This window comes from Talpa occidentalis, unplaced genomic scaffold (assembly GCF_014898055.3).
Source record: "Talpa occidentalis isolate TD23 unplaced genomic scaffold, MPIMG_talOcc4v2.1 talOcc4.13, whole genome shotgun sequence".
In the NCBI taxonomy this organism is placed as follows: Eukaryota; Metazoa; Chordata; class Mammalia; order Eulipotyphla; family Talpidae; genus Talpa; species Talpa occidentalis.
In genome coordinates this window covers 81,288,811-81,313,456 of record NW_023601322.1, presented here as the reverse complement: position 1 = coordinate 81,313,456, position 24,646 = coordinate 81,288,811, and the positions used below count along the sequence as shown (strand labels likewise).

The 24,646-nt window shown below is 35.4% G+C and overlaps 1 protein-coding gene across 9 annotated transcripts in view; it reads left to right on the top strand.

Annotated features, from left to right (window-relative positions):
* Nucleotides 1–24,169, top strand: part of CSNK1G3 (casein kinase 1 gamma 3) — an 87,039-nt gene extending 62,870 nt beyond the window's left edge. For 3 of the 9 annotated variants that reach the window (XM_037509440.2, XM_037509441.2, XM_037509442.2), the window contains exons 11-14: nucleotides 2,668–2,763; nucleotides 12,453–12,559; nucleotides 13,085–13,108; nucleotides 23,044–24,169. In XM_037509440.2, coding sequence (XP_037365337.1) covers nucleotides 2,668–2,763; nucleotides 12,453–12,559; nucleotides 13,085–13,108; nucleotides 23,044–23,098 — 282 coding nt within the window. In that variant the 3' untranslated portion in view covers nucleotides 23,099–24,169. The remainder of the gene's footprint in view (nucleotides 1–2,667; nucleotides 2,764–12,452; nucleotides 12,560–13,084; nucleotides 13,109–23,043) is intronic. The other 6 variants (XM_037509446.2, XM_037509445.2, XM_037509444.2 and 3 more) reach the window with 3 other exon arrangements.
* Nucleotides 24,170–24,646: the final 477 nt, after the last annotated feature.

The window sequence follows — 24,646 nt, the reverse complement described above, 5'->3', positions numbered from 1 at the left end:
TTTTTTTACTTTCTTGTAAAAAGAAGCTTTATTAAGACTACCTTTGACATAAAAATTTTTTCCTTTCATCCTGAGTTAAGCAGTACTTTAAATTTTTAGTTAAAACCCTTTTTGGAGAATGATAGTGTCTTATCTTTTTTACTTTTACAATTTTTATACCGTCAGTTCAAGTGAGGGTTATATCAAAGATGAAAATTGAAGGAAAGAACACACTTACTAAAAATCATTATAGAACAATGCTACATTTTGGAGCTGTTTAGCTACATCTTGCTTTTAGGTTCATCTAATTTGAAAAGATTAGTTTCAGAATTTTACCTAGAAAAATCAGGACAATAAAGAGTCTTATATATAAATTCCCTCAAATATAAATTACAGCTGGTTGATAGCTTTAGTACTCTGATAAGATGCTGTATATTGAAAGAAGTTCACACTCAGAGTTGAGTTAATTTCTCAAATATAATTGGAAGATGAGTGACTCATGTTCTCTGAAAATCTTCTCTTGAGCTGTTAAGTATTGTAATAAGTGAAACTCTCCTGATACTGTCGAATCAAATTATACTTTATTTTTTTTTTTTTATGTGTTGACGCTCTTTACTTTTTTTTTTTTTTTTTTAATATTAAATTTTATTTTTATATTCCCCCATACAATTGCAAACGCCCCATTCTGACCCCAATCCTTCCCCTCCCGCCCCCCCCCCCCCAAAAAGTGTCTCTGGTTCATAGTTTTTTGTTGATTTTGATTTTATATTTTTAAAATTTCTACATGTTTCAGACCTGTCCTGCTAGCTATATTGTAATATGAACCATATTACAATGAGAGTATGAACCATATTTTATTTGATAATCTGATTGCACTAAATGTAGGCAGTTAAAAGTTTTTTAAAGGAAATCTTTTAGGATAGTTTATATGTTGAATTTGAAACCTGGATATGTAGGCTTTCATCAAAAAAGAAAATTTCTATTTGGAAAAAATTTCTTGAACATCTATGAAATAACACTTTTAAGTTGTATAAGAAACTCATAGTTCACAATTGCAAAAGATAATTCTTTAAATGACTGAAACTTTTGTAATGTTCCCAGATAAACAATTTGTAATCTAAAGTCAGTGGCTGAAGTATAGTGGATCCTGAAATTTTATAAAAAGTTTTGGGTGCATGTGAATGTTTATTCTGAGAAGAGGGTATGCAGCTTTTACTGTGTTCTTGAAGAGGTTAATGACCCCCAAATATTGCCGGTTGCCCTAGATAGTTGTCTTAATTTTAGTATCATTGCCATAATTTTAGCCTGTTTAGATTTGATTTTATCTGTTTTATTTCTGTTTAAGCTACCAATCTGCTAAATTCTGGTTCTGAATTTGGAGGGTTTAATGAATAGATAAGAATTCAGATAAATATTTTGTTGACATACTTAATGCTCCAGGATATGTAGTTTTATGTTGTCCTATTTAATTTAGGAGGATTCGCAATGGAATGTCTATCATTATGTCTATTTGAATTTAATATCCCTTCTCCCAAATTACTGCTCTGGCCATTGATTGATATGCTTGGGTTCCCTGTAGATGAGTATACTTAGCGCTTCATTATCAGATTGTCTTCATGGTAAGAAAGAAAGGAGCACTGAAGAGTTTAGAACAAATGGAATTGTGGTAAAGAGCTATCACTTGGAGTTGGAATCCCTGTTAGATCACTTGCTACTTCTGTGATTTTTAGGGAAGTATTTAACATCTCTGTCTTCAACGGTGAAATGAGAATATTACCTATCTCAAATAAGAAAACACATATAAAATAGCTAATGCAAAGCCAAATGTAATAGAAATTGAAGTAATGTATTCCTCCCCTTTCTTTTTACTCGTGATATGTACATTTTTCTGAATCCTAGGAAAGTGACTCCTGTTAAGCAACTATTCCTATTTCTGTTTGGAGGGTCTCATTAATTTGTGGTTGTTGCTGTGTAGATAATCAAGGCATCTAAAAACATGAAGACTTACTAGCGTATTTCTTGGAGGTGGGTTCTTTAATTTAAAGTAGGTAAGAAGAACTCAAGGAAGCAGAGATTCACGGGTGTAGGGTTATCACTCAAACGAAGTCTTGTTTGTCATTTCCTCATAGTATTCTGTATAGCCCTTCTCACGCTTCTGATGACTTTTCTGTTTCTCCTGTTATCCTCATAGTCAGAAACAGGGCACTAGCGAAAGAGAAAAGTTTTCTAGGATCCCAAGTACAGCTATTTGAGGACTATCCTCTTGCTGCAGGTAGTTGCTCATAAGAAAACCAGTGGTCCGGGACCTCTACTGTTTTTCATTGATTAGAAATTAGTTTCATCAATTATTTGTAGTGCTTTCTTGGGCACTCTGTTTTCACCTTCCTAGTTCTTTGTTAACTTGTCATTAATAAAGTTACAGGGCAAATCTGTGATATATCTAAAGTCCTTTCACTTTAAAAATTCTATGATACAGTTTTATTTTTAAATTTTGTCACTACATAATTGTAGCAGTTTAACTAAAATCTCCACTTTCAATATACAAAGATAACTGCATCTGTGATTCAGAATAGTAAGGGTATTTAAAATTCCTTTTATACGTTTGTTTTCTATATTATGAGGATGAGATGTTTAACATATTGGGTTTTTCTTCTTCCATGCATGCCACATGCATTAAATAAATGGCAGTCGGCAGACCACAGGGCAGCTTGGGACTCCCAGCAGGCAAATCCCCACCATTTGAGAGCTCACCTTGCAGCAGACAGACATGGTGGCTCGGTACAGGTATTTTCTGATTTTTGCATGAGTGATTATTTCCCAAATTTATACAACTAACCCTTTTTTGGAACTCATGGCATGATTCATATCTTAATGAAAAACTTACTGCTGAATTCTCCATAATTCTATTCCTTTGTATTTAACAAAAAAACCAAAATTAACATGGTCTAGAAAGACCAACAGGGATACTAAGATTTTGCCTATGTTCATTTTTGCGAGTGTTTGCAACAATAATTAATTAAGCAAGTCATACAACAAGTTAGAAAAGCAAAGTGTATTACCTGAAATATGTGTTAAATTTGATTTTCCAGTAATAGGCTCATATTTTTTAATGCTTTAAGTAATAGAACATTTTTATATCTTTGCCTTTTGGTGGTTTTTTTGCCTCCTTCAAACTTACGTCAACTAAGTAGATATTTAAATTTTCATCTTTACTACTCAGAATGCATTTCTGAGTAATAGGTCCAATAAGTATGGCCTTAATTTTTATAATGGTATATTTTGTTTTATATGCAGAATATATTAAGTATAGAAAGAAACTAATTTCAAGAAAAAAATTTTTAACGTATTTCCCTCAATTTTATGGGTATTTACAAAGATTTAATGCTGTCCCTTTTTTTGTTTCCTTTCCCCCTTTTCTACTTAGAGATAGCTACTGTATTCTGCCCTCCTACGCCTCCCACATTTAATCTTTTATGTGTATTATAGAAATAGGACAAGATTACTGAGTCTTTGTTTTATAATGTTAGTGTAAGGTAATTTAAATGCTGGTTTAAAGTTGCTGAGATGATGAGTGTTATCTCAATTTAAAATCTTACAAGTTTATATCTTACACTGTTTTTTAATTTTTCCACCACATGTTTCTCATGAACAATTTTCCTTTTTTTTTTTTTTGGCCAAATTAGCATTTTTCTCTGTGTGTGTGTGTGTGTGTGTGTGTGTGTGTGTGTGTGTGGTGTTTAATTTACTGAATCTGTACTCTAGATTTTGTTCTAAATCTTAGATTCTTGTATTTTTATTCACCATTACATTTTAGAGGTAATTTAAATTTTATAGCTAATTATTTTTATAGAACACTGTAGTTTATGGAAATTTCTGTAATGTCTTACAGAAGTATTCAGATAGTTCTATAAAATTCTAGGATGAGGGACTCAAAAGCAAGAGTGTTTGCATTGTAAACTGCTTAATGAATCTAATCCATATTATTGGAAAACTTAATTGAATAGATTGTATTTAATTGCACAACACATGTATCTGTATACTTTACATCTTTTTAAGTATTTTGTATTTTTATAGCAAGTACCTTGCTTATCTCTCAGGGAAATGTACAACATCTAAGGCACTATTAGAAAGCTTTTCTACTATTTCTATTTCATTACCACAAATGTATTTTCTTAGTTACCTCTTACTCTCTGGGATTTTCAGAGGTGGCTCATGGGATCTCTTTGGACTATCAAAGGGTGGATGAGTTTGCTTATTGGCTCATTACTTCAATTCTTTGTTCTTTTATTTTTTTCACAGACTTTCTAAGAGCTGTTTTAACTTTGCTTGTATGTTGTTTTCTCTTAAAACTTTTCTGCCTGTTGACTATAAAGACTACATATATCTTCATTCCTAATGATACATGATTGGTTTTACTTACTAGAATTCTAGTAACACAGAGGTAAAATGCAATTTTCCTTGACTTCCTGAATAAGTTTTCTAACATTAACTGACCTGGTGTGATGGAGGTTAAGCTATTTTGACAGTCATGAAAATTTATTAACAGCCTAAGTATGATCATGCTTGAATCTTGTCCCATCCTGAAATATTGAGTCATTTATAATCTATATTCTACCCAATTTCAAAATTTGAAAAGTTATAACACTGATATAATTGAACTAATGAAATTGTAGTTTAAAATAATAATTATGAGGAAAGAAATGTGCGTAAAGTCTAAGCTAATATGACTGTGGCACTAATTGAATACCATATTTGATTTTGACTGAAGGGAACCATTGTGTATCATTCTCATTGTCTGATGAAATGGAGAGATTGAGAGAAAAAAGCCTTTTACTAATATTGACTAGGAAAAGAATTTGCTTTGAGATACTTTATGCAATGGTCATTAAGGTATCTGTTGGACCAAGTTTGAATCCTTGACTTTGCAGGAGATGTGAAGATTTTATATGGCAAATAAAAATTGATCCTCAATAAATATTAAGGAAATACCATTAAATAATTCCTCAGGAAATACATTGCCATAATAAGTACATAGGTAATCTGGTAATTAAATACGGTACAAATTTATGATATTCACAAGCAGGATCAGCTTTACAGGGGGCCACTTTGGGGCCATGGCATTCACCCTCATCTGTCTTCACACTCTTTCATGGAATTGATAATTGCTTTTCATTTGGCATTCAAAGAAGTCCAGGCTGTTTCCAGTTGATATACAAGGTGAAATCTCTTAGCATTTACACCTACGGAAAGTTTCGCAGATAATTGTTATTTCAGATGTGGTTTTAATAGAAAATGTATAGCAGAGTCTAAATTTCTCATTTTTCCAGAATTACTATGTTTGTTACAAGTCAGATATATAGGTTACAAGTTGATTTCATTGTGATTGAAAGTATAAGTTCTGGAGTCAGATCTGGATTCAAATTCTGTGTCCTAAATTTTTCATCAGTAAAGTGGAGATACTAATGATAATTTCAATCTCAGAGCTTTATGTGATAATATAATTTATTTTTTTTTAATATTCAAAATAGAGGTTAGGTCTTAGAAAGTAATGAATAATGATTTATTGCATTTGCACATTAAGAAAACTGACTTATTTACACCTGTCTCTGGGAAGTGAAGTGTGGAGGCACAGCTGAAAGAAAGCATTGTCAAATGGAAGTGTCCTACTTTTATTCTCCCTTTAGTGAAATCATGTTAATACACTACCTAAAAGGATACCTTAGACGTTTCATAAACTTTTCCCACTCATGAGACTAAGAATAATATTCATGTATCTAAACATTTTATTTTGAATCTATCTTGTCTTGTGTGTGTTTTGGCATGGCCTGAGTGGAAATCCCCCCTAGAATTGTTGGTATTAAACATGGCTGAGAAACAGCCCAGTGACTTTCAACTTCTTAACCATTTACTCTTTGACAAATATATAGTGCTACCTACCAGACGCTAGGCATTGTGTGGGGTTTTTGAATGAATGCAAAAATAACAGTGATATGGTGTCTTTCCCCATCGAACTTTATGTCTTTGGGGGAGGCTAATAAACGGTGTGTAATAAGTGGAGAAAAATACAAGATGTTCTGAGACTCTATGTGGGAAGAAGCACCTAACCTGGGTTTAGTGGGTTAAAATCTCCTGAACGAGTTGTCTATTTTTTCACATTTGAAAGTGAAGAATCAATAGGAGTTAGCAGTTGAAGAAGGTAGAAGGGGTCGAGAGAGGAATGTACCAGGCAGAGAGAACATGCTTAAGGTTGTGGAGCAGAGAGACACGAGGAACTGAGTACAATTCAGGCAAGGAGGTGTGTGTTGAGAACTGTGACTGAGAGGGAGGAGGAGGCACATCACAAAGGTCCTGACATGTCTTGTTATTACATTGGGTAGAGAGAAGCCTTTGGGTGGAGAGAATTTAATTGGTAGGAAACTCACTTGATTAGTGTTGTCTGAAAATTGTTTTTGCTAGAAATTAGATTGAAGGGAAACAAGTCTGAGGTGGAAGCACAGCTATCAAAAGTATACCTGAGGACGAATGATAGGCAGTGAGATGAAGGAAATGAAAGGACTTAAAAGGTAATTAACAGGTAGATTTTAGTTGGGTATGATGGCTGAGAGGAAAGACACTTTCCTCTTAATTTGTTTCTGCCTTGCAAGTCAGGATTATTTTTATATTTTTATTTATAAGTTCAATAATTATATTGAAATATATTTATTTTTATACGTTCCTCATGTCTCTCTGCTCCACAACCTTAAGCGTGTTCTCTCTTCCTGGTACATTCCTCTCTCGACCCCTTCTCCCTTCTTCAACTGCTAACCTATTGATTCTTCACTTTCAAATGTGAAAAAACAGACCTCTCGTTCAGGAGATTTTAACCCGCTAAACCCAGGTAAGGTGCTTGCTCCCACATAGATTCTCACAGCATCTTTAAAACCTAACTTAGTTTTTAAAACATACCACTAGCAGCAGATAGTGGTAACCTCTTTTCCATTGTCGCAGTGCCTTATTCTCTGGCACAACTCCATTGAGCTGAGCTTTAACTGAAAGCTTGATCCTATGAAGCTGAGAGGTGATTGCACACAGAGGAAGGAAGACAAGTGTTAAGGACACTACTGAAAAACTATTGTTACTTGTTATGGGATAACTCCTGATGGCTTTGAAATCTCCTGTAACTGTGCATCCTTTGGCTTTGTCTAAGGAATGATGTGACACAGTGTGAGGGAAAAGGGCAGAATCACAAATGGGGCGGTGTGTTACACAGCGAGGCATAGTTAATGAAAGGGAAAGAACAGCTTTCATTTTTGTAATAAGCAGCCTGAGGTTTTTTTTAGTCATTACAATTTAAGAATATTAATACAATTAATGATAACAGAAGAATAATCAGACATGTGCCTTAAAATCAGACATGTGCCTTAAAATGGTAAGAAAACAAAGGTAAGTTAAAAGTCAGAGGAGTGTGGAGGGGTCCAGGGGACTGTGATGGAGAACGCTGGGTGCCTTGATGATGTGGGTGTGGTGTGGGAACATCTATAGAGGTGTGAGTCTGTACTTCTGAGTCATATACAGTGCCATAAACCAATGTTACCTTAAAAAAAAGTCAGAGAAATAATAGATGCCGTATCTTAGTTCCCTACTATGTTAATTGGTAATGCTAACTTTTTAAAAATATTTCAAGTAATTAATTTCAGTTTTCCCTATCAAATCTTTGAAAATACAGAGGAACTAATATGAAAAAAATTAAGTAATTGTCATAGTCATATCTTTCTGGTCATAGTTTTCTGGGGCACAGAAATCTGCAAAAGAGCAGCTTTGGAAAGAGAGTAGTTTCATTCCTGTCTTACCTAGTAATTTCCTGCTCATCTCCTTTAGTGCATCCTTTTTCCATTTGTCATTCGGGTAATCAGCATTACAAGTTTATTTTGATCTATTTTACAGTAACATTTACAATAATACCTCAGAAAGCTGGGGTACTCAAAGAACACTCTTTTTAATGCGTCTGTAAGTGAAAATCAGATTAAAAATCCACTTTGGTTTATCTTTGTTGAAAGTGAATGAGACCGTCGGAATATCTTCAGGTCAGGAGCTGGGATATCAAGAATAGCAATGATAACTCTAGCTTACAGTTTTTATACTATTTAAGAAAGTTGATTTCATACTGTACATGTGAACCCTAGCACAGATCCAGTGAACTCTGGAAACTTAACTGTATCTCATTTATTGGTGTGCTCTCATATAGATGACCTTCAGGAAAAGCTGAGTGCATAAATAAAATGTTTTAGTATTTCTAATATTGATAGAGCTATGGTTAGCTTATATATCTAGCCTCTATTGAGGCCTTGGAAACATGCTTATAAAAACTCACACAGAAATTAGGATGATAATAGTATGACTCATCTGTGTGAATTCATTCTATTTGAATATATATATTAATTGGCCTTCGAATTATTGACTACAAAATTACCATGTGTTACTTTTGTTAATATTCAAAAGTCTGTGAGAATGATTTCTTTGGGCATTTGTTTGGACAGACACTGATATATCTCTCACACTTAGCTGCAGGCTTTTCCCACACTCTCTTCTTAAACTCTGGTAATACTAAGAGTAAACTGTAGTCTGGTTGCCATTTTTTTTTTTTAACCATTTAAAATAAGAATTGCACCAAGTTCCTTATCAAAGTGAGACCATAGGAGAAAATTTCTTTGAAAACAACAGTAAAACCCCCTTTCAAACACCTAACTGACTTTTGGAAATGTCAAACCTCAAAGCATCTGTCATTTTAAAATACATTTGTATTAAGGAAGTAAAGTGGTGAATACATATTTCAGAGACTCTTATGTTCTGGCTCATTTAATTCTAATAATGTCACCTAAATAAATCATCTTTAGACTATGGCTTATCAAAATAGTTTGTATACATTTACGTGATTGATTATTGATTTAGGTTTCTAGGAATATAATAACCCATTACTTACAACATTATGTCTTTGTTTCTTCTTTGTAAAACCCCTTGCAAAAAGACCACTGGTTTTAATGCGATGATAGACTGTCTAGTCACTGGTGTTAAGTAGGCCATGTTTATGGGAGAACTCTTTACTACATTGATTCTATTACAACCCTGGGATTTTGGCTTTTACTCAGAAGGTTAGGAAACAAGGAAAGCCCAAGAAGTTTATATTAACAAATTGCATAAAGGGAGATGTTATTTCCTTCTAGATTGTTTTTGGTCAACCAGGTAGAATGGGATTTGAAACATTTTAGTAAAAATAAAGTTCATTAATGTTAGTATGCGTGTGAACTGAAATAAATCAAATTATTTAATAAGCATACACACGCAGTTTCTGTTGCTGAAAATTTGGAGTATGTGGGTTTTAAATTTTTAGTTGTTGCTTAAAGTAAGGGAGGACATACTCAGAAAGCTGTCTATAATTTGAGGGGGTCCCTCCAACTATCTAGGACCATCGAAGAAAACAAAGGAAAAAAAAAGTTGAATATTTTGTCGAGGGAAGAGCAATGGAATTTGTTCAGTGAGCTCTTTTGATTATCCGCTGTGTGTGAGGCACTCAGCTAGGTAAAGGTGGTAGAGAATACAGTAGTATAAGATAAGAGATCTGTTCGCTAGCTCCTTTCCAATTCACATAGGGGCACGGACATTTAAAAATTAAGAATAAAGAACCATATATGTTAAATAATTATTTTGAAATGTTTTCAGAAAGAGGGAGAAATAAGAGGGGGGAAAATAACAGAACTTAACAGACTAGCAGAAAGCAGGAAGCCCCATGCCCCTGAAGCACAGAGGCACACTTAAGTGGGGTAACTGTCTGCCTGGGTGGTTTCTCAAGATGATCAAAGTAGGTTTGTTTTCAGCTAAAGGCACAGATGCACTTTCCATTTCTAGTACTTGTTCCAGGAGGCTAGAGGAAGCTGAACTTGAATAATGCTTGAATTAAGCCAGATATATTGATTGATTTCCAGTTACTTTCCTTTGGAAACACTGTGAGGTGTGCTAGTTATTGTCTAACTAATTGAGTGGTTAATCTCAGAGTCTGTCCTTGTAGCTGGTAGTATACACCACCATCGTGGGTAGGACTGAGTACTAATGATGGCCACCATGTATTGCGCTCTTACTATATGCCTGTCATGGTGCTTCACATATCGATTTCTTTTCATCCTCATGTTGCCTTGTTAAATAGATACTACTGTTTCTCATTCTGTAGTTGGGAACACTGAGCTTTAGCAAGAAAAGGTCACATAGGGTCTGCTAGGGTCACAGAGCTGCTAAGTATAGAATTAGGTTTTCAATCTAGACCCACTTACTCCAAAGTCATTAGTTTGTGGCAAGTGATACAAAATTATAGGAAGATTAGGACTGAGCAAAGACCATCAAATATATTTTCTGGAAATTTTTAAATTTTTGGTAACTTTTAAAAGAACTCTTTTTTTTTAATACTGAGTCCCCTATTTATTTATTTATTTATACATACATGCATGCATGCATACATACATACATACATACATACATACATACAAGTACTGGGTACAGCCAGAAGCGCGGGAGGGTGAGAGAATTCATCAGAGCCAGAGTGGGGAACAGAACAGGCAGACTGACTGAAATACACTGCTGAGGGGAGCAGCGGCCTGCAGGAGAGGTCTGTCGCGACGTGGGACCCTCGCCGAGAGCCTGGGATTGAACCGGCACTGCAGAGGCTGCGGGCAGCTTCGCAGCCCAGCGCTCAACCGCTGTGCCACCAGGGGAGGCCCTTAAAAGAACTCTTTTTTAGAGTTCTGATCTAGGAACAGAGAACAGATTATGAGGTATTGATGAAACCAGGATGACAGAGGGTTGATCATCACGGGGCAGAGGTGTTTCATTATACTATTCTATCTACTTTGTTTGTGTGTGATATTTTCCATGATAAAAACTAAAAGAACATGTTAAAAAAATAAGTGAATGGAAAACTGTTAAAAAATGTGTCATCAACCCTCCATAAAACTCATAAAGGACTGAGTTTGGAAAGCTAGCAGTTTGACTAGCACGTGGAGATTTCGGGAGAACGTACAGAGATGGCAAAGAGTGGTCCCTTTAGGGACATAGGGAGTTCTGTCCCTTTCCCCATACATTGCCCTGTGCCGCTTTTCCATCTGGCTGTCCCTGAGTTCCCTTTAGAATAAAACAGTGATCTAGTTAAAAAAGTGGTAAGTTAAGATTTGTTTTAAAGAATAAAGTTTAGGGAATGTGAGTAATAAGACAGTAAGGTCATTTTCTAGGACCAAGAGAATTTAGGTGGTTTGGGAGTTTTGTAACAGTTTTTCTTTTTGTATTATTTTAGGATTTCATTCATTCATGCATGCATTTATTTACTTCAAGTATTTATTGAGTGCCTGTTCTGTGCTAGGTAGAGTGGAGAGGTATAGTAAGGGGACAACACAGGGTTCTTGCAATAATGGAGGATCAAGAAATAAACGGAAAAACATCAACATAGATAAATGCAAGTAACTCTTCTAATAACAAGTTAAAAGTAGAGTATATTGTGAAAGCATGTCTGGAAGTGTTAGATTGTGGGAAAGAAAGGGCCTGTTTTAGAAATGTTCCTTGAGAATCTGAAAGATAAGAAGTAGCCTACCAGTAGAAAGAGAATTCTAGGCAATGAGAATAGATAAATGCAAAGGCCTTAAGGTGGGAATGAGCTTGACAAACAGATGGAAGCTGGTGAGTAAAGGGAAAAGTGGTATGCAATCAGAGAAGAAGGCAAGGTTCAGATCTTTTGGGGCTTTGTAAATTAGGGTAAAGAGTATTGATCTTTATTGTAAATGCAATAGGATGTCAACACTTGAGTTAATTTACATCTTAAAAAGAATAACATGCTTGTTGTGTGGACAATTCATTAATGGGGAGTGGGGAACAAGTACAAGCAAAAGACCACTTATAGGTTTCTGCTCTTATTACAGAACTGAAGTCCTGTCCTAGTCATGGGAATGCTGATGAGATTTGTGATATAAATTGGGTGATGAATTAGATGTTTCAGTAAATGTGAAATGTCAGAATGACTCCTGAATTTGAGGCTTGAACAATTGGGTGAACACTTGGACACTTCAGTGAATCGAAATGAAATTTCAGATTGAAATGAAAATCCTTTGGAAGGAGCAGTATTGAGGTTTGCAAGTGAAGTAATTCATGATGTAGCAAGGTGCCAAAGGCGATGGGCACACCAGAGGGAGCTCATGGAGAGAGAAGTTTTGGAGTTAGCTTTAAAAATCAGAGGGAAGGTGAGAGAGTACAAAAATTTCAAAATGAAAAAGAAGTTAAAACAAATATTGGATGATCTTATCTTTAACAGAAAGCTAGATTTCTTACTGTATTCAGTTATGAACAACTACATACTAATTGTTTTGTGTTCTGCATAATAATGTTCTAATTTAAATACTTAACATTAATGATGCTTATCACCTGTTACTTTGTGTATGTGTAATTTTTATTTTCTTTGGCAGGTTGTAAGTTCTACAAATGGAGAGTTAAACACAGATGACCCTACTGCAGGACGTTCTAATGCACCCATCACAGCCCCTACTGAAGTAGAAGTGATGGATGAAACCAAGTACGCATTCATTTTCTTCTTTTAGTAACTTATTGTTCTTAAACTATGCATGATTGAGATTTATAGTCTTGTATAATTACTTCAAGAATTTTTAAATCAAGAAATAGGTGCATGGAAAATGATATGTTTAATTATTTTAATCACTAAATTTATGGTAATAATATAAATACAGTCATTTAAGAACTATGCCCAAATTCTTATTTAGATTTCTATATTTTTAGCTTTTTGTTTTTAGAGAGTTGATGCGTGAAAGTTATTATTACCATACATGTTCATTTTTTCTGTAAGAATAAGGATAAATATTTATAAGTTTTATATATACTGCATGCATTAATATCCTTTTCAAATTTGTGTTTTGTGAGTGTAAATTATAATAATGATGCTTGGAAGAAATTAAGCATGAAAAACAATGTGATAATTTCATTTTGTGCTGTTGCTGATGATCTCTTTCTCTCTCTTTCTCTGTGTGTGTGTGTCTCTCTCTTTACTTATCTCTATCTCATTTTTTTTTGTGTGTGTATATAGCTGCCAGAAAGTGTTGAACATGTGGTGAGTTTTTAAGTGTAGACAGGCAGAAATAGCTCCATTGACTGTAATTTCAAAGATTCTGCATTTTTAAAAAAACAAGCTCTTCAATATAGAAATTATAATTGGTAAAAGTTGTTCAAAAGTACTTGATATCATTTACATTAGCCCTGAAAAGTGACAATTAATTTTTGGAGGAGCTCTTTTGCCTGCTGCAACTTTTTTGCTTTAAGTGACTTAGATTTGGGCACACTTGTTAATCACGTAGATGAGACACCAACCCTGCTTGTGCTTGTGCATTTCTTTTGTAATGCAGATGCTTTATTTGCTCTTTTACATAGAAAGACAGTTTTTAATTTAATCTTTCTTATTTCCTGTTTGTAGTTATTAAAAACACACAGCAGACCCCCAGCCCCACCCCAGTGGTATAACTAAAACAGTGCTTCATTGACTGATTCATTGTCTGTGAATATGTGTCATCCATTGCTAAGTTTCATGATAAACTGTAGTGTAGTACGGAAAATTCTTTTATATTTTTATTTTATATATTTTTTACATCATTTTTTGTTTTTGCACAATGTATGCATTTTCATTTTGGTTATAGTCCCCATACAGCTCCCACCCCCCACCCCCCCTTGTTTTGATCCTACTCCCTCCTCCCCCACCCTGTAGCGTGTCTCTGGTTTATAGTTGCCTGTCGATTTTGATTTTTACTGTATTATAATTGGGTTTTTTTCCTGGTCCCTTATTTAGGTTTTCTAAATTCCTGCTATGAGTGAGACCATCCGGTATTTTTCTTTTTCAAGCAACTTCTGTTAATATAGATTTTACAAAACATTGTGTCCCTGTTTAGAAGAACAAATTTATTCTCAACATTTGCCTTTTGTGGAAATGCTGCATTTTAAATTCTCTCAGTTTCAGTACAAATTTTGAGTCATCCTTTGAGTGAATAAAGAAACTTGGATTAGATAGTAAATTTTGGAACATTTATTCATAATCAAAAGCTTCCCTACATAATTTCCAAAATGGTTGCAAGATGAAGAAACTTTTTTTAATTTTTTATTTTCTGACATCATTGTTAACGTTTGTACAGTATTTGATTTCCGCCTCAGGTGTAGTTCCCTTCATACCACCATATCACCTGTGAACTGTCACCATAGTCCCTTGCTCTCCCCTCCCCTCTTGCCACCCCATCTCATCCCTCTCCTGCTGTTTCCCTCAGGTCTGTAGTGCCTGCAAGTTTTTTTCTTTTTCCTGACCCTTCGTTCGATTTTCCTCTGTTCCATCTCTAAGTGAAACCATCGGGTATTTTTTTTCTTTCTCATTTATTTCAGTAGCATAATGCCTTCCACCTCCATCCATGTTGCTGCAAATGTTATCTTTTTTGATCACTTGAGTAGTAGTCTATTGTGTATATCATACCACATCTTCTTGATCCCTGTATCTGTTTTTGGGTTGTTTAGGTTGTGTCCATATCTTAGCTATTATAAATAGTGCTGCAGTAAATATGGAGTGCAAGTTTCCTTTTGAATTAATGTTTTGTGTCCTTTGGTTAGATTCCTAGAAGTGGAATCACTAGGTTATATGTCCATAGTGATTGGACCAGTTTGCATTCCCACCAGCAGTGTAAGAGGGTTCTTTTTTCTTGACATCCGCACCTGCATTTGTTGTTTCCAGTTTTTTTTTAATATAGACCATTTTCACCAGTGTGAGTTGGTATCTACTTGCGGTTTTGATTTGCATTTTCCTGATTATAAGTGATGTTGAACCTTTTTTTTTTTTTTTTCAGATATCTGTTGGCTATTTGCATTTCCTATTTGGAAAAGTATCTTTTTAGATCTGCCTGTTTTTTAACTTAGTTGCTTTCTTTGTTTTTGTTGAGTTGTATAAACACTGTAGATCTTTGATATCAGTTCCTTATCAATTATATGGAGTACAGACATATTCTTCCATTCAGTAGGGTGTCTCTTTGCTTTAGTTACTTTCTTTTGCTGTACAGAGCTATTTAGTTTTATGTAGTCCCAGCTGTTTATCTTTTCCTTCATTTTCCTTGTTTCTGGAGATGAGTCCTCAAAGATGTTTCTGAGGTGTATGTCATAGAATGTTTTGCCTATATTTTCTTTTATATATTTTGTGGTTTCAGGTCTTATATTCAAGTTTTATTCATTTTGAGTTGGTTTTTGTGTATGGTCTAAGGTAGTAGTCTAGTTTCATTCTTTAGCATGTAGTGGTCCAGTTTTCCCAGCACTATTTATTGAAGAGACTATCATTGTTCCCGTACATATTCTTTGCTCCTTTGTCATGGATTAGTTGACCATATATGTATGGTTTTATTTCTGGGTTCTCAATTCCATTTGCCTTTGTGTCTGTTTTTATTCCACTACCGTGCTGTTTTAATTACATGGCTTGTAGACCTACTTTCAACTAAATCTGTTACATCTTCCTAGTTATTCATTCAACAGTTACCTTGTTTGGATCTCAAAAATACCTGATATTGTTTGAACCATTAAAAAGATTAAGCACCAGCAGGAAAAATTTCAGTTGTAGTAGGATATGACAAATACTATGAAAAAGGTATTTAAGAAGCCCTGTTAAAATTTGTAAAGAAAAAACCAGATTATTCATTGATAGGATGATCAAAGAATGCTTTATAGAGGTAGCTTTGGAGAATGGCATAGTAATTTAGTTGAAATGATGAAAGAGGAGATGTAGGTGATGAAAGAGGAGAAAAAAGAAAGTGGTGGGAAGGTTATTCCTGAATGAAAGATTCTCCGTGTCCTAGGGTGTCACGCCCCGTCTCCTGGTGCAGCACCGTGTCCGTCATACCTCTCTAAGTCTTGTCCCTGCCTGTCTCTCACCTCATTTTCCATTCTGAATCCTGTATATCATTAGTTCTTTAAGTTTGCCTTTGATATGTTATTTTCTTTGTCTTCTACTTTTTGAAACCTCTTGAATTTCTTGAAAAGAGATTTTTCATCTTCAGATCACCCTCGTGCCTGAAACAGTGCATCTCAATAAATTATTACTGAAGAATTGCCTAAATAATCAATTACAGCCATAATATGGGCTACTAGTTGACAATATTAACAAATGAAATTGAATGTATTATGGTAAGTGAAAGAAGCCAGGTAAAAGCCACCTACTGTATGATTCCATTTAAATGAAATGTCCAGATTAAGCAAATATATAGACAGAAAATAGATTAGTAGGGCCTCCCCGGTGGCGCAGCGGTTGAGCGCTGGGTTGCGAAGCTGTCCGCAGACTCTGCAGTGCCGGTTCGATCCCCGGCTGCTCCCCGGCCACCGGAGGAGGGTCCCACATGGCGCGCAGACCTCTCCTGCCGCCCGCTGCTCCCCTCAGCAGTGTATTTCTGTCCTTCTGCCTGCTCTGCTCCCCGCTCTGGCTCTGGTGAATTCTCTCACCCTCCCGCGCTTCTGACTGTGCCCAGTGCTTGTATAAATAAATAAATAAATCTTAAAAAAAAATAAATAAATTAAAAAAATAAATAAATAAATAAATCTTTTAAAAAAAAAAAAAAAAAAAAATAGATTAGTAATTGTCTTGGGCAGGACAGAGGAGGAGCATGGATATAGTAGGTGATGCGGTTTCTTCACGGGGTGACAAAAATGTTTTGAGACTAGATACTGGTGCTGACTTACAAAGCTCTTTAAATATGTAAATCTAGTAAAGTTTTACTTTAAAAGGGTGTATTTTATGACTCATGAATAATATATATCTTAATAAAACAGTTATTAAAAAAATGAACAGATAGCAGTTCTGACTGCAGAAAAGCTTTACTCCATTTGGGATACAAAAATCCCCACAACTTTCCTAAGTACTTCACCAGTTAAAAAAACTGATACTCTTTTTTTAACACATAAAATTTTGTCTTTCCTTTTATTCTGACATTTATTCTAACATTCCTATTAGTTCATTGTTACATTCTTCACATCTTTGTTGGTCTGTGATTGGAAGTGTGAACATGACTTCATTCTCTCCATTGCGTCTTAGCTGCTCTTCTGCTGCATTAAGGGTAGCTAGAATTCTCTTTCAGAATTGCCTTTCCAGTTTCCTCTCTATCTTCTTACCTGACATTGGTGGAGCTCCCTCTTACCTTGCCCTGTTAGAATGAATTGTCCAGAGGACAGTGTAGAGTCTTCACGTTACTGAAGTAATAACTCACGAGGATAATTCTTTGATTCCTGTATGGTGGAAAATGTTCTGTTCCCCTGGGTATAAAGTGTCTCCTTTATTAGTCATGAGAATTTGCTTACTTTTTACTACATTGAGGAAAAAAAAAATTTTAACACGAGTGATATGAATGCTAGCACTTTTTTCATTCCAGAAATTTAGGAGAACAAAATTTTGTTTAGTTATTTAGTTTTCAAGTAGTATGAAATCATCTCTTTTCCCTTTCCAACTTTTATTGAACACTTATTGTTCAGTAATATGATTGTTATGAGGAAAAGCCAAGACCCTTATGTTCTGTTAGAGAAGATTTTAAGTATACCAGTGCCATTTACACAGCAGTTCTCTGCCTTGACTTCACATTACAATCACCCAAGGAATCTAAAAAAAATATACCGACACTTAGTTGATCTGTCATGGGTTCTGGTTATCAGTATTTTTAGTAAGTGTCTAGGGTAATTTCTAAGGAGTAACTAAGGTGGGCACTCAGTGGTCTAATACAGGGGATAGAATTTGCACATTGGGATGGAATATAGCATTACTGGAGTTCAGAGACTGGACTCTGAACTTTCAGCAGGGGTGATCCACAATAAGGATACCATTGCCCTAGTTCTGAAAGGTTAGTAAGACTAGTCAAGAAAGTTGGCCAGAGCGAGTCAGACGAGAGGTTAGATGACAATGCAAAGAAAGGATGGGGAAGGTTTGAAGAGTACCCCATGTGGGAATAGAGTATGTGAATATGAGTGGGCACTGAGAGAGCTGACTGAATGCTCCTATCTTTTTCAGTACAGGGTAGTGAGTTTGTGTTTTATGCCAAAAATCAGTGTAATCATGAGCCTGGGGAAAATTAATTGACAGCTTAAATCATTTCCTGGGGTTTATTAGATTGCAGAAAATCATTAACAAAATACAAATTGTTTCTCTCTCTGAAGCTAGATAGAGAATTTATATTTGGGGTAAGTAGTCTAGAAATTAAACCCTTGCTTAGAAAATATTTTAAGAGGACAATCTTGGGCCATTCATTTAATTTCTACTACATGTTCAGGACTTTGATAGTCTCTGGAACTATAAAGATAAGTAAAGCATATTTCTTCAAGAGGTCAGTCAGTGAGGCAGGTAGAGGCATAAACATTATTGTATAGTGATAAAGACTGTATAACTGTCTTCTGAGAGAGGTTAAACAGATTTTAGGTTTAAGGAATCGCATGACCGAAGAGACATAGATGTGAAAGACCATGTGGTGTGATATAGGAACAGCACATAGATTTTCGCCTGTTTTCCTCCTTTCCTTTCCCTCTCTTCCTCCTTCCCATGCTATGGATTGCCTGGGGTGGAAGCCTAACAGAGGACAAGCGTATAATGGAAATAGGTTGGAACCAACCTGTTGGTTGAATTTAGACGATGGAGAAACATTGCTGAGACTTAAGAGGAAAAGGGTTTGGCCGTCTGTATGATGGTAGTTTGAATGGCAGATTGGAGAGGTGAGTGATTGAGCTGGGAAGTCAATTATAAGGCTCAGGAATGGTGGAGACAGGTTGAAAGTTCTGAAGTCAGCATGAAAGAACATGGAAATTTCGAAAGTCATTTGAGAACTAAGGCTCTCAGCGTATGTGGATGAATGGGAGGACATTGGAGAGGAGGCTGGGTCTGCAGATTCCTCATTGGAATAGTTATGATGGTCTTTTTTTCTCATTTGAATTCTGCTTGCTTAATTACACACGTGTTCATCTAGAAACCAGGAGATCTAGAGATTTGAAATTATATTTCAGGCAGTAGTTTTCAGGGGGAAATCATTTGTCTCAGATTTACAGGTTATATGTCATGAAAGATTTTTTTCTCTATAGTCACCAAGTCAAATAGAAATGGTTAGGTTCTAGAGTCTTCTAGTGGATAGAGTCAGACAGGTGCCAAAGATGAACCAGTGGAAGGAATAGATAAGAACTTTAGGTCCAGACAAAGAAACTTGCTTCTGTTTCTATGGGTTTTTTGTGAGAAGGAAGCATAGGACAAAGACCCAGAAAGACGAGCTAAATTCTAGATGAAAGAGAAAGGTACAGGGGAAATGGTGCTGCCGTTCACTAGCAAAGGCTTGGCCCTTACCAGGTACATTTTCTGCATGGTTCTGGATTTTGATTCATGTCATGGTAACTACCTGTATGACCATAGAGTTAACCAAAAATAGGACTTGGCATTTGTTCCCAAAGACTTTAAGAGGAGAGATGTGGTTTCAAAGCTTTTAGGCTCACCAGCAAATGGTCACATCAGAAGCACTGATGTGTGAGAGGATATTGGCTTTCAGGAACTACGTAAGGGATGATCAAGAAAGAGCCAAGAAAAAGTAAAATATTGATTTAATGTCAGGTGATTGATTTAATGTCGATGTAAATGCCTGGTGAGCTTAATCAGTTTCCCCAAAGTGGTTGTCTGTAGCCTAGACTTGAAGAGACCCCAAATGAGGTGTGAAGTAATGTAAATGTAGCCGCTGAGCAGCAGGGAGAGAAAATACATTTTAAAATTTTGAAGGTATGGATAATTTTCTAAAACTAGATAATCTGTTGGAAAAAAATATTTACATCGTCTGTGAGAATGTTTACTCCCCTTTCAACTATACTATTTTAAAATTGCACTGTCTCTCTTTATGTATCACCTGCACTCATGGTGTGTTCTCAGTGTCTCCAGTGCTCAGCTTGTCACATCCAGGACAAGGGTTTACTGGGCATGAAGAAGCAGGAATGTGACCTAGAGAGAGAACATGACCATCTAGAGAGCAGTGCTTCTTGGGAGTCAGATTTTTTAAAGATTCTGATACATGCTCCTTTTTTTCCAACAAAACTTTCACAGGTACTAAAATCTGCATTTTATTAGTTTACTAAGGATTGTGGCCTGTGGGCTAGAACTCGAGCTTTAGAATTTTTGCTGCGTTCTTGCTAGGAGTTAGTGGCATATATAAGGCCTATCATTTTTTTTTTTCCTTTTTTTTTTTTTTTTTTTTATTTATACAAGAACCGGGGTACAGGCCAGATGTGCAGAAGGGTGAGAGGATTCACCAGAGATAGAGCAGGGAACAGAACAGGCAGAGTGACCGAAATACACTGCTGAGGGGAGCAGCGGGCGAGACAGGAGAGGTCTGCCGCACCATGTGGGTTGCTGAGAGGTCTGTGGGGATCGAACCGGCTCTGCAGAGGCTGCGGACAGCTTCACAGTACTGCGCTCAACCGTCTGAGACACCAGGGTGGCCCTCATTTATTAAACTATTAGATGAATTCCAGCCTCGTGTGCATGTGGTATGTGGGTCACCCCTTATGAAGTTTATATTCATAAACTAAAATGTAGATTATAAGTAAAAAAATAAAATACATTCAGATAGTGCTAAGTAGTCAGAGGGGGCGGAAAAGGTGACTTGACAGTAATGGTATGGGAACAACAGTGTTTTATGTTCAGGGACAGGAGACAGTTGGTTAGAAACCTAATTAATTGTTTTGGTAATCGCTTATTTTAAGAAATCATCTACAAGGTTACATATTTCCTTTTGCTGTAAGTATATCATTGAGAGCACTTTTGTTTCTGCGCTAACAGGATGTGCTCACATTACATAAACCAATGCTGCCCTCTGGTGGTAGTAGGTTTAAGATGATGACAGCTTTGGTAAATTTATTAAAAGTATGTACTCTAGTCAGTGGGATTTATTTTTGAAAAACTTGATTTTTTAGATTGTCTTTGAATTTAAAAGGCCTCTATAATTATAATTCATTAAAAATCTTATTTAGTCTCATTAACATTTAGAGTGGCTTTCTATATTCAAAATAAAAAATCAAGGAAAGATTACCTAAGAAATGGGAACTCAGCTCTCAGAACTGAAAGCAGCAAAATGATACTGGAATACTAAATTGAACAAAGTGAAATGCTAATGCAAGTGTGGAAATCTGGGACTGGAATTTGTTCACAAAAACAAATTGCATTAAAATCTCCATTCCAGAAGACATATATATATATATATACCTTAAAAAAAAACTTTTCAGTAGAAAATTTTATGAAATTGTACTTTTTAATTAAAAAATAGGAATGGTGATCATTATTAATAGAACTTTATATTAAACAATGACTAAGTTTACAGTGAATATGTCTATTTCTAAATCTGATCTTCTAAATACTTGGTCTTCTTTTTTCCCTAAGTACAATTTTTAAGTGTTTCGTTTTTTACAATATGGACATTTCATAACTTTCTTCCTAGGTCTAGGCACAACAGACCTCTCCTGTCTCTCCTGCTGCTCCCGTCAGCAGTGTATTTCAGTAGATACACCTGTTCTGCTCCCCACTTTGCAGTGAATCCTCTCACCCTCTGCACCTCTAGCCTATACCCCATTTCTTATAGGCATAAATAAATAAATCTTTTTATTTCAAAAAAGATATAAAACATATCTAATAATGACTTTATTTTCCATTTTTTTTTTTGCCAGGTAAGATAGTTAAAACTATGTGGTTTCTATTATGCTTTGCTTGAAGATGTTGAATTAATATCCTTTTATAAAGATGAACTGATAAGAGTTACAGGGACATCTCTATAAGGTCACATGTCTAAGCTCTGAATCGATAGCTTTTTGTTGATGGAATCACCATGTATATAAGTTTGTCTTACTTCTGTTACATAATATGATTTCCACATTTACATGCATACATACACACTGGACTTCAGTGGAAAAAATACCCAACAGTGCCTCTCTACACGTGGTGCTTATAATCTTGATATTCTTGACTTTGTTTTAAGTGTGTAAGGGAAAAAGCTGAACCTTTATTTGGTGGGATGCCAAACTTTTAGAATGTGTGTGTTGTGTTGCTCATCAGCAATTTTTATTTGACTTTCAGTTCATACCAGCCTCAGCATTGCTCTAAATTGCATCTGCTCATTACTGGGCAAATTCACTGCAAGAAAAACTAGTTCTCTTAGGGACTGGACTATATCTAGTCTTTTTTTTCCACCCTGGGAATAAAATCTATATATACTTCATAGTCAGGCAATCCTGAATCAGGTTTTAATTGTAAAACTGAATCACCTTGACTGTGCTATTTGAAATGGTGAGCATAATCAGTTAACACTTTTTAATTCTTTAAGGGTTAAAGGTGGTCAAGCTTATGTTATTTTAATTAAGGTAAAATTAGAGTAAAAAATAACAAGCTTATTGATCTTGAACCCCCAAAGAATTAAAAAGTGTTAATTGACATTCTTATCCTATCTCAAATATTTTTTTCTTTTCCATTTTGTAGATATGATGGGAATTGTTTGTTGGGAAGTAGATTTTGAATTTCTCTTTTTGTTTTTTGCAAATCAACCTAATTCTTGATGAAAATTAAATCCTCATTATTAGGACCACTATTACTTTTTTAACAGCTACTCCAGCAATCATACCTAACTATCAGGAGGAAAGGAGAGAATGCCTGAGATCAACTATAAAAAGCATGGCACAACCAGAGATTAAGTATCTAAAATAAAATATGATGGGTCAGTTAGGATGCAGAGCTCCATAGCTTCTCAAAGAGACTTGGTGCAAAAGTAGCTTCTTTTAACATTGCATAGAATGTTTTGCTCTTCCTAAAAGGCATGTTGATGACAAAATAGTAATAACTCTGTCATAGTTTCACTAATATGAATGCTTCACTGGCATGTTCACTGTTTATCTTGCACTAGCCTGTTCCTTCTTAATATCATAAATTCAGCCTTACTTTGCGACATTTTAGTGCTTTTATAATAAAAGGAGTGTTTTCTCCACTTGCAGGTGCTGCTGTTTTTTCAAACGAAGGAAAAGGAAAACCATACAGCGCCACAAATGACTCTGGAAGCGGACAGATCACGTGGAGTTACTTATGTGTCCATCTGCTGTCTTGTGATTAAAATCATCTCTGTAGTGACCACAAAGATTTTCAAGGACTCACTATTAGAAACAAACATGTCATACTTTCATACTTCATTTTGTGGTTGTCTTACATTCATATTTTTTTTTTCTAATTTACCTTTGATGGAAGCTTTAAAAGTTTGACAAAACATGAGTACTTTGCCCATCAGTGAATGGAATGGACCAATGAGGTGGTATTGATGAATACGTTCTATAGAACATTTTTCAGAAGCTCTCCTCCTGTTGTAGAAAGCAGTACAGTATCTCAAATGCCAGCCAGTTATATGCCAATTTGGTTTTTTATAACTTCCGTAAGAGCATACTCAAATAGGAATTTTCTCCCTGATGGATTACAAAAAAGAATGCAGAATTGCCCAGGTATTTAAACGAAGTTATAAGTTCATTTTTTGTATGACATCAGCATTGATTTTAGTGTTAATGATGGTACTGCTATTCACGAATCATATTAACATTCTCTCTGTGAAATCATGGTACAATCGCTGCCCAGAGGTACTGAGGAAAAAGCGCTATGGGTTTGGCAGATGGTTGATCGTGATAAAACAAATCACAAGTGGTGAGGAAATAAGAGCTCCGCTTTTGTTACACCCCATGTGAAGTATAGTGTTGCCGCAGTGGCAAAAGTGTTTATTTTTAAAAATGCAAAATATTTGTATAATGTAACTTTATGCTTCCAGATAATAATGTATGTTAGACAGCAAGAAATGAATACTTTGAGGAATGAGATATGTTGGAATTTTTCTTTTCTCTTTTTTAAATACACTAAGGAGAGGACATAAATGTGAATCTCATTGCAATGTGTAAGTTGAAGTCTTAGCAGATCCCACTGAAACCTACCACAGAATGATTACATTCTCCTGGAAGCAGAAGACTTTGGATGTGCCATGCAATGAAGTCTGTTTATTATTTGCTCTTTGATAAAAAAAAGAAAAAAAGGACCCCTTCCCTGCTCCCCAGCAATAAAACCTGGGTTCACTATTGCCCTCTGTGCCCATTAGTTTCTTGTATTCAACTTGGCTGGTTCTCTTAGAATCTTCCTACTTTTTAGCATTATTTTGATGATTGATGATTGGAAACTGTTTTGGAGAGGATGGGTTAGGTGCTTTGCCTCCATAGTCTTTCGAAGTGCCTGCATATGAACAAAGTAACGGTTCTGTCAAAAAGGAAACCCATTCCAATTTTCCAGTATGCTTTGTTTTAAGCTGTGCAAACACAGGCGTACTTCTGTCACATTCTGCTAGCCAGAATTTCCCAGAAGTGTTAAAAGAAAGACTGGCTAGAAAGATAATTTTGTTGTTGAGATCTCATATACACCTTTCATGTATAAACTCGTTACTTATGCCTTCCATGCAGACCCTTCTTTGTCTTTTAAGTGGGTGCCCTGGACATGCTTATTTATTTTTATTGTCTCAAGGTAACATTTAAAATGTGTAATTAAAGTAAATAAATTTACATTTTGACTTCATTA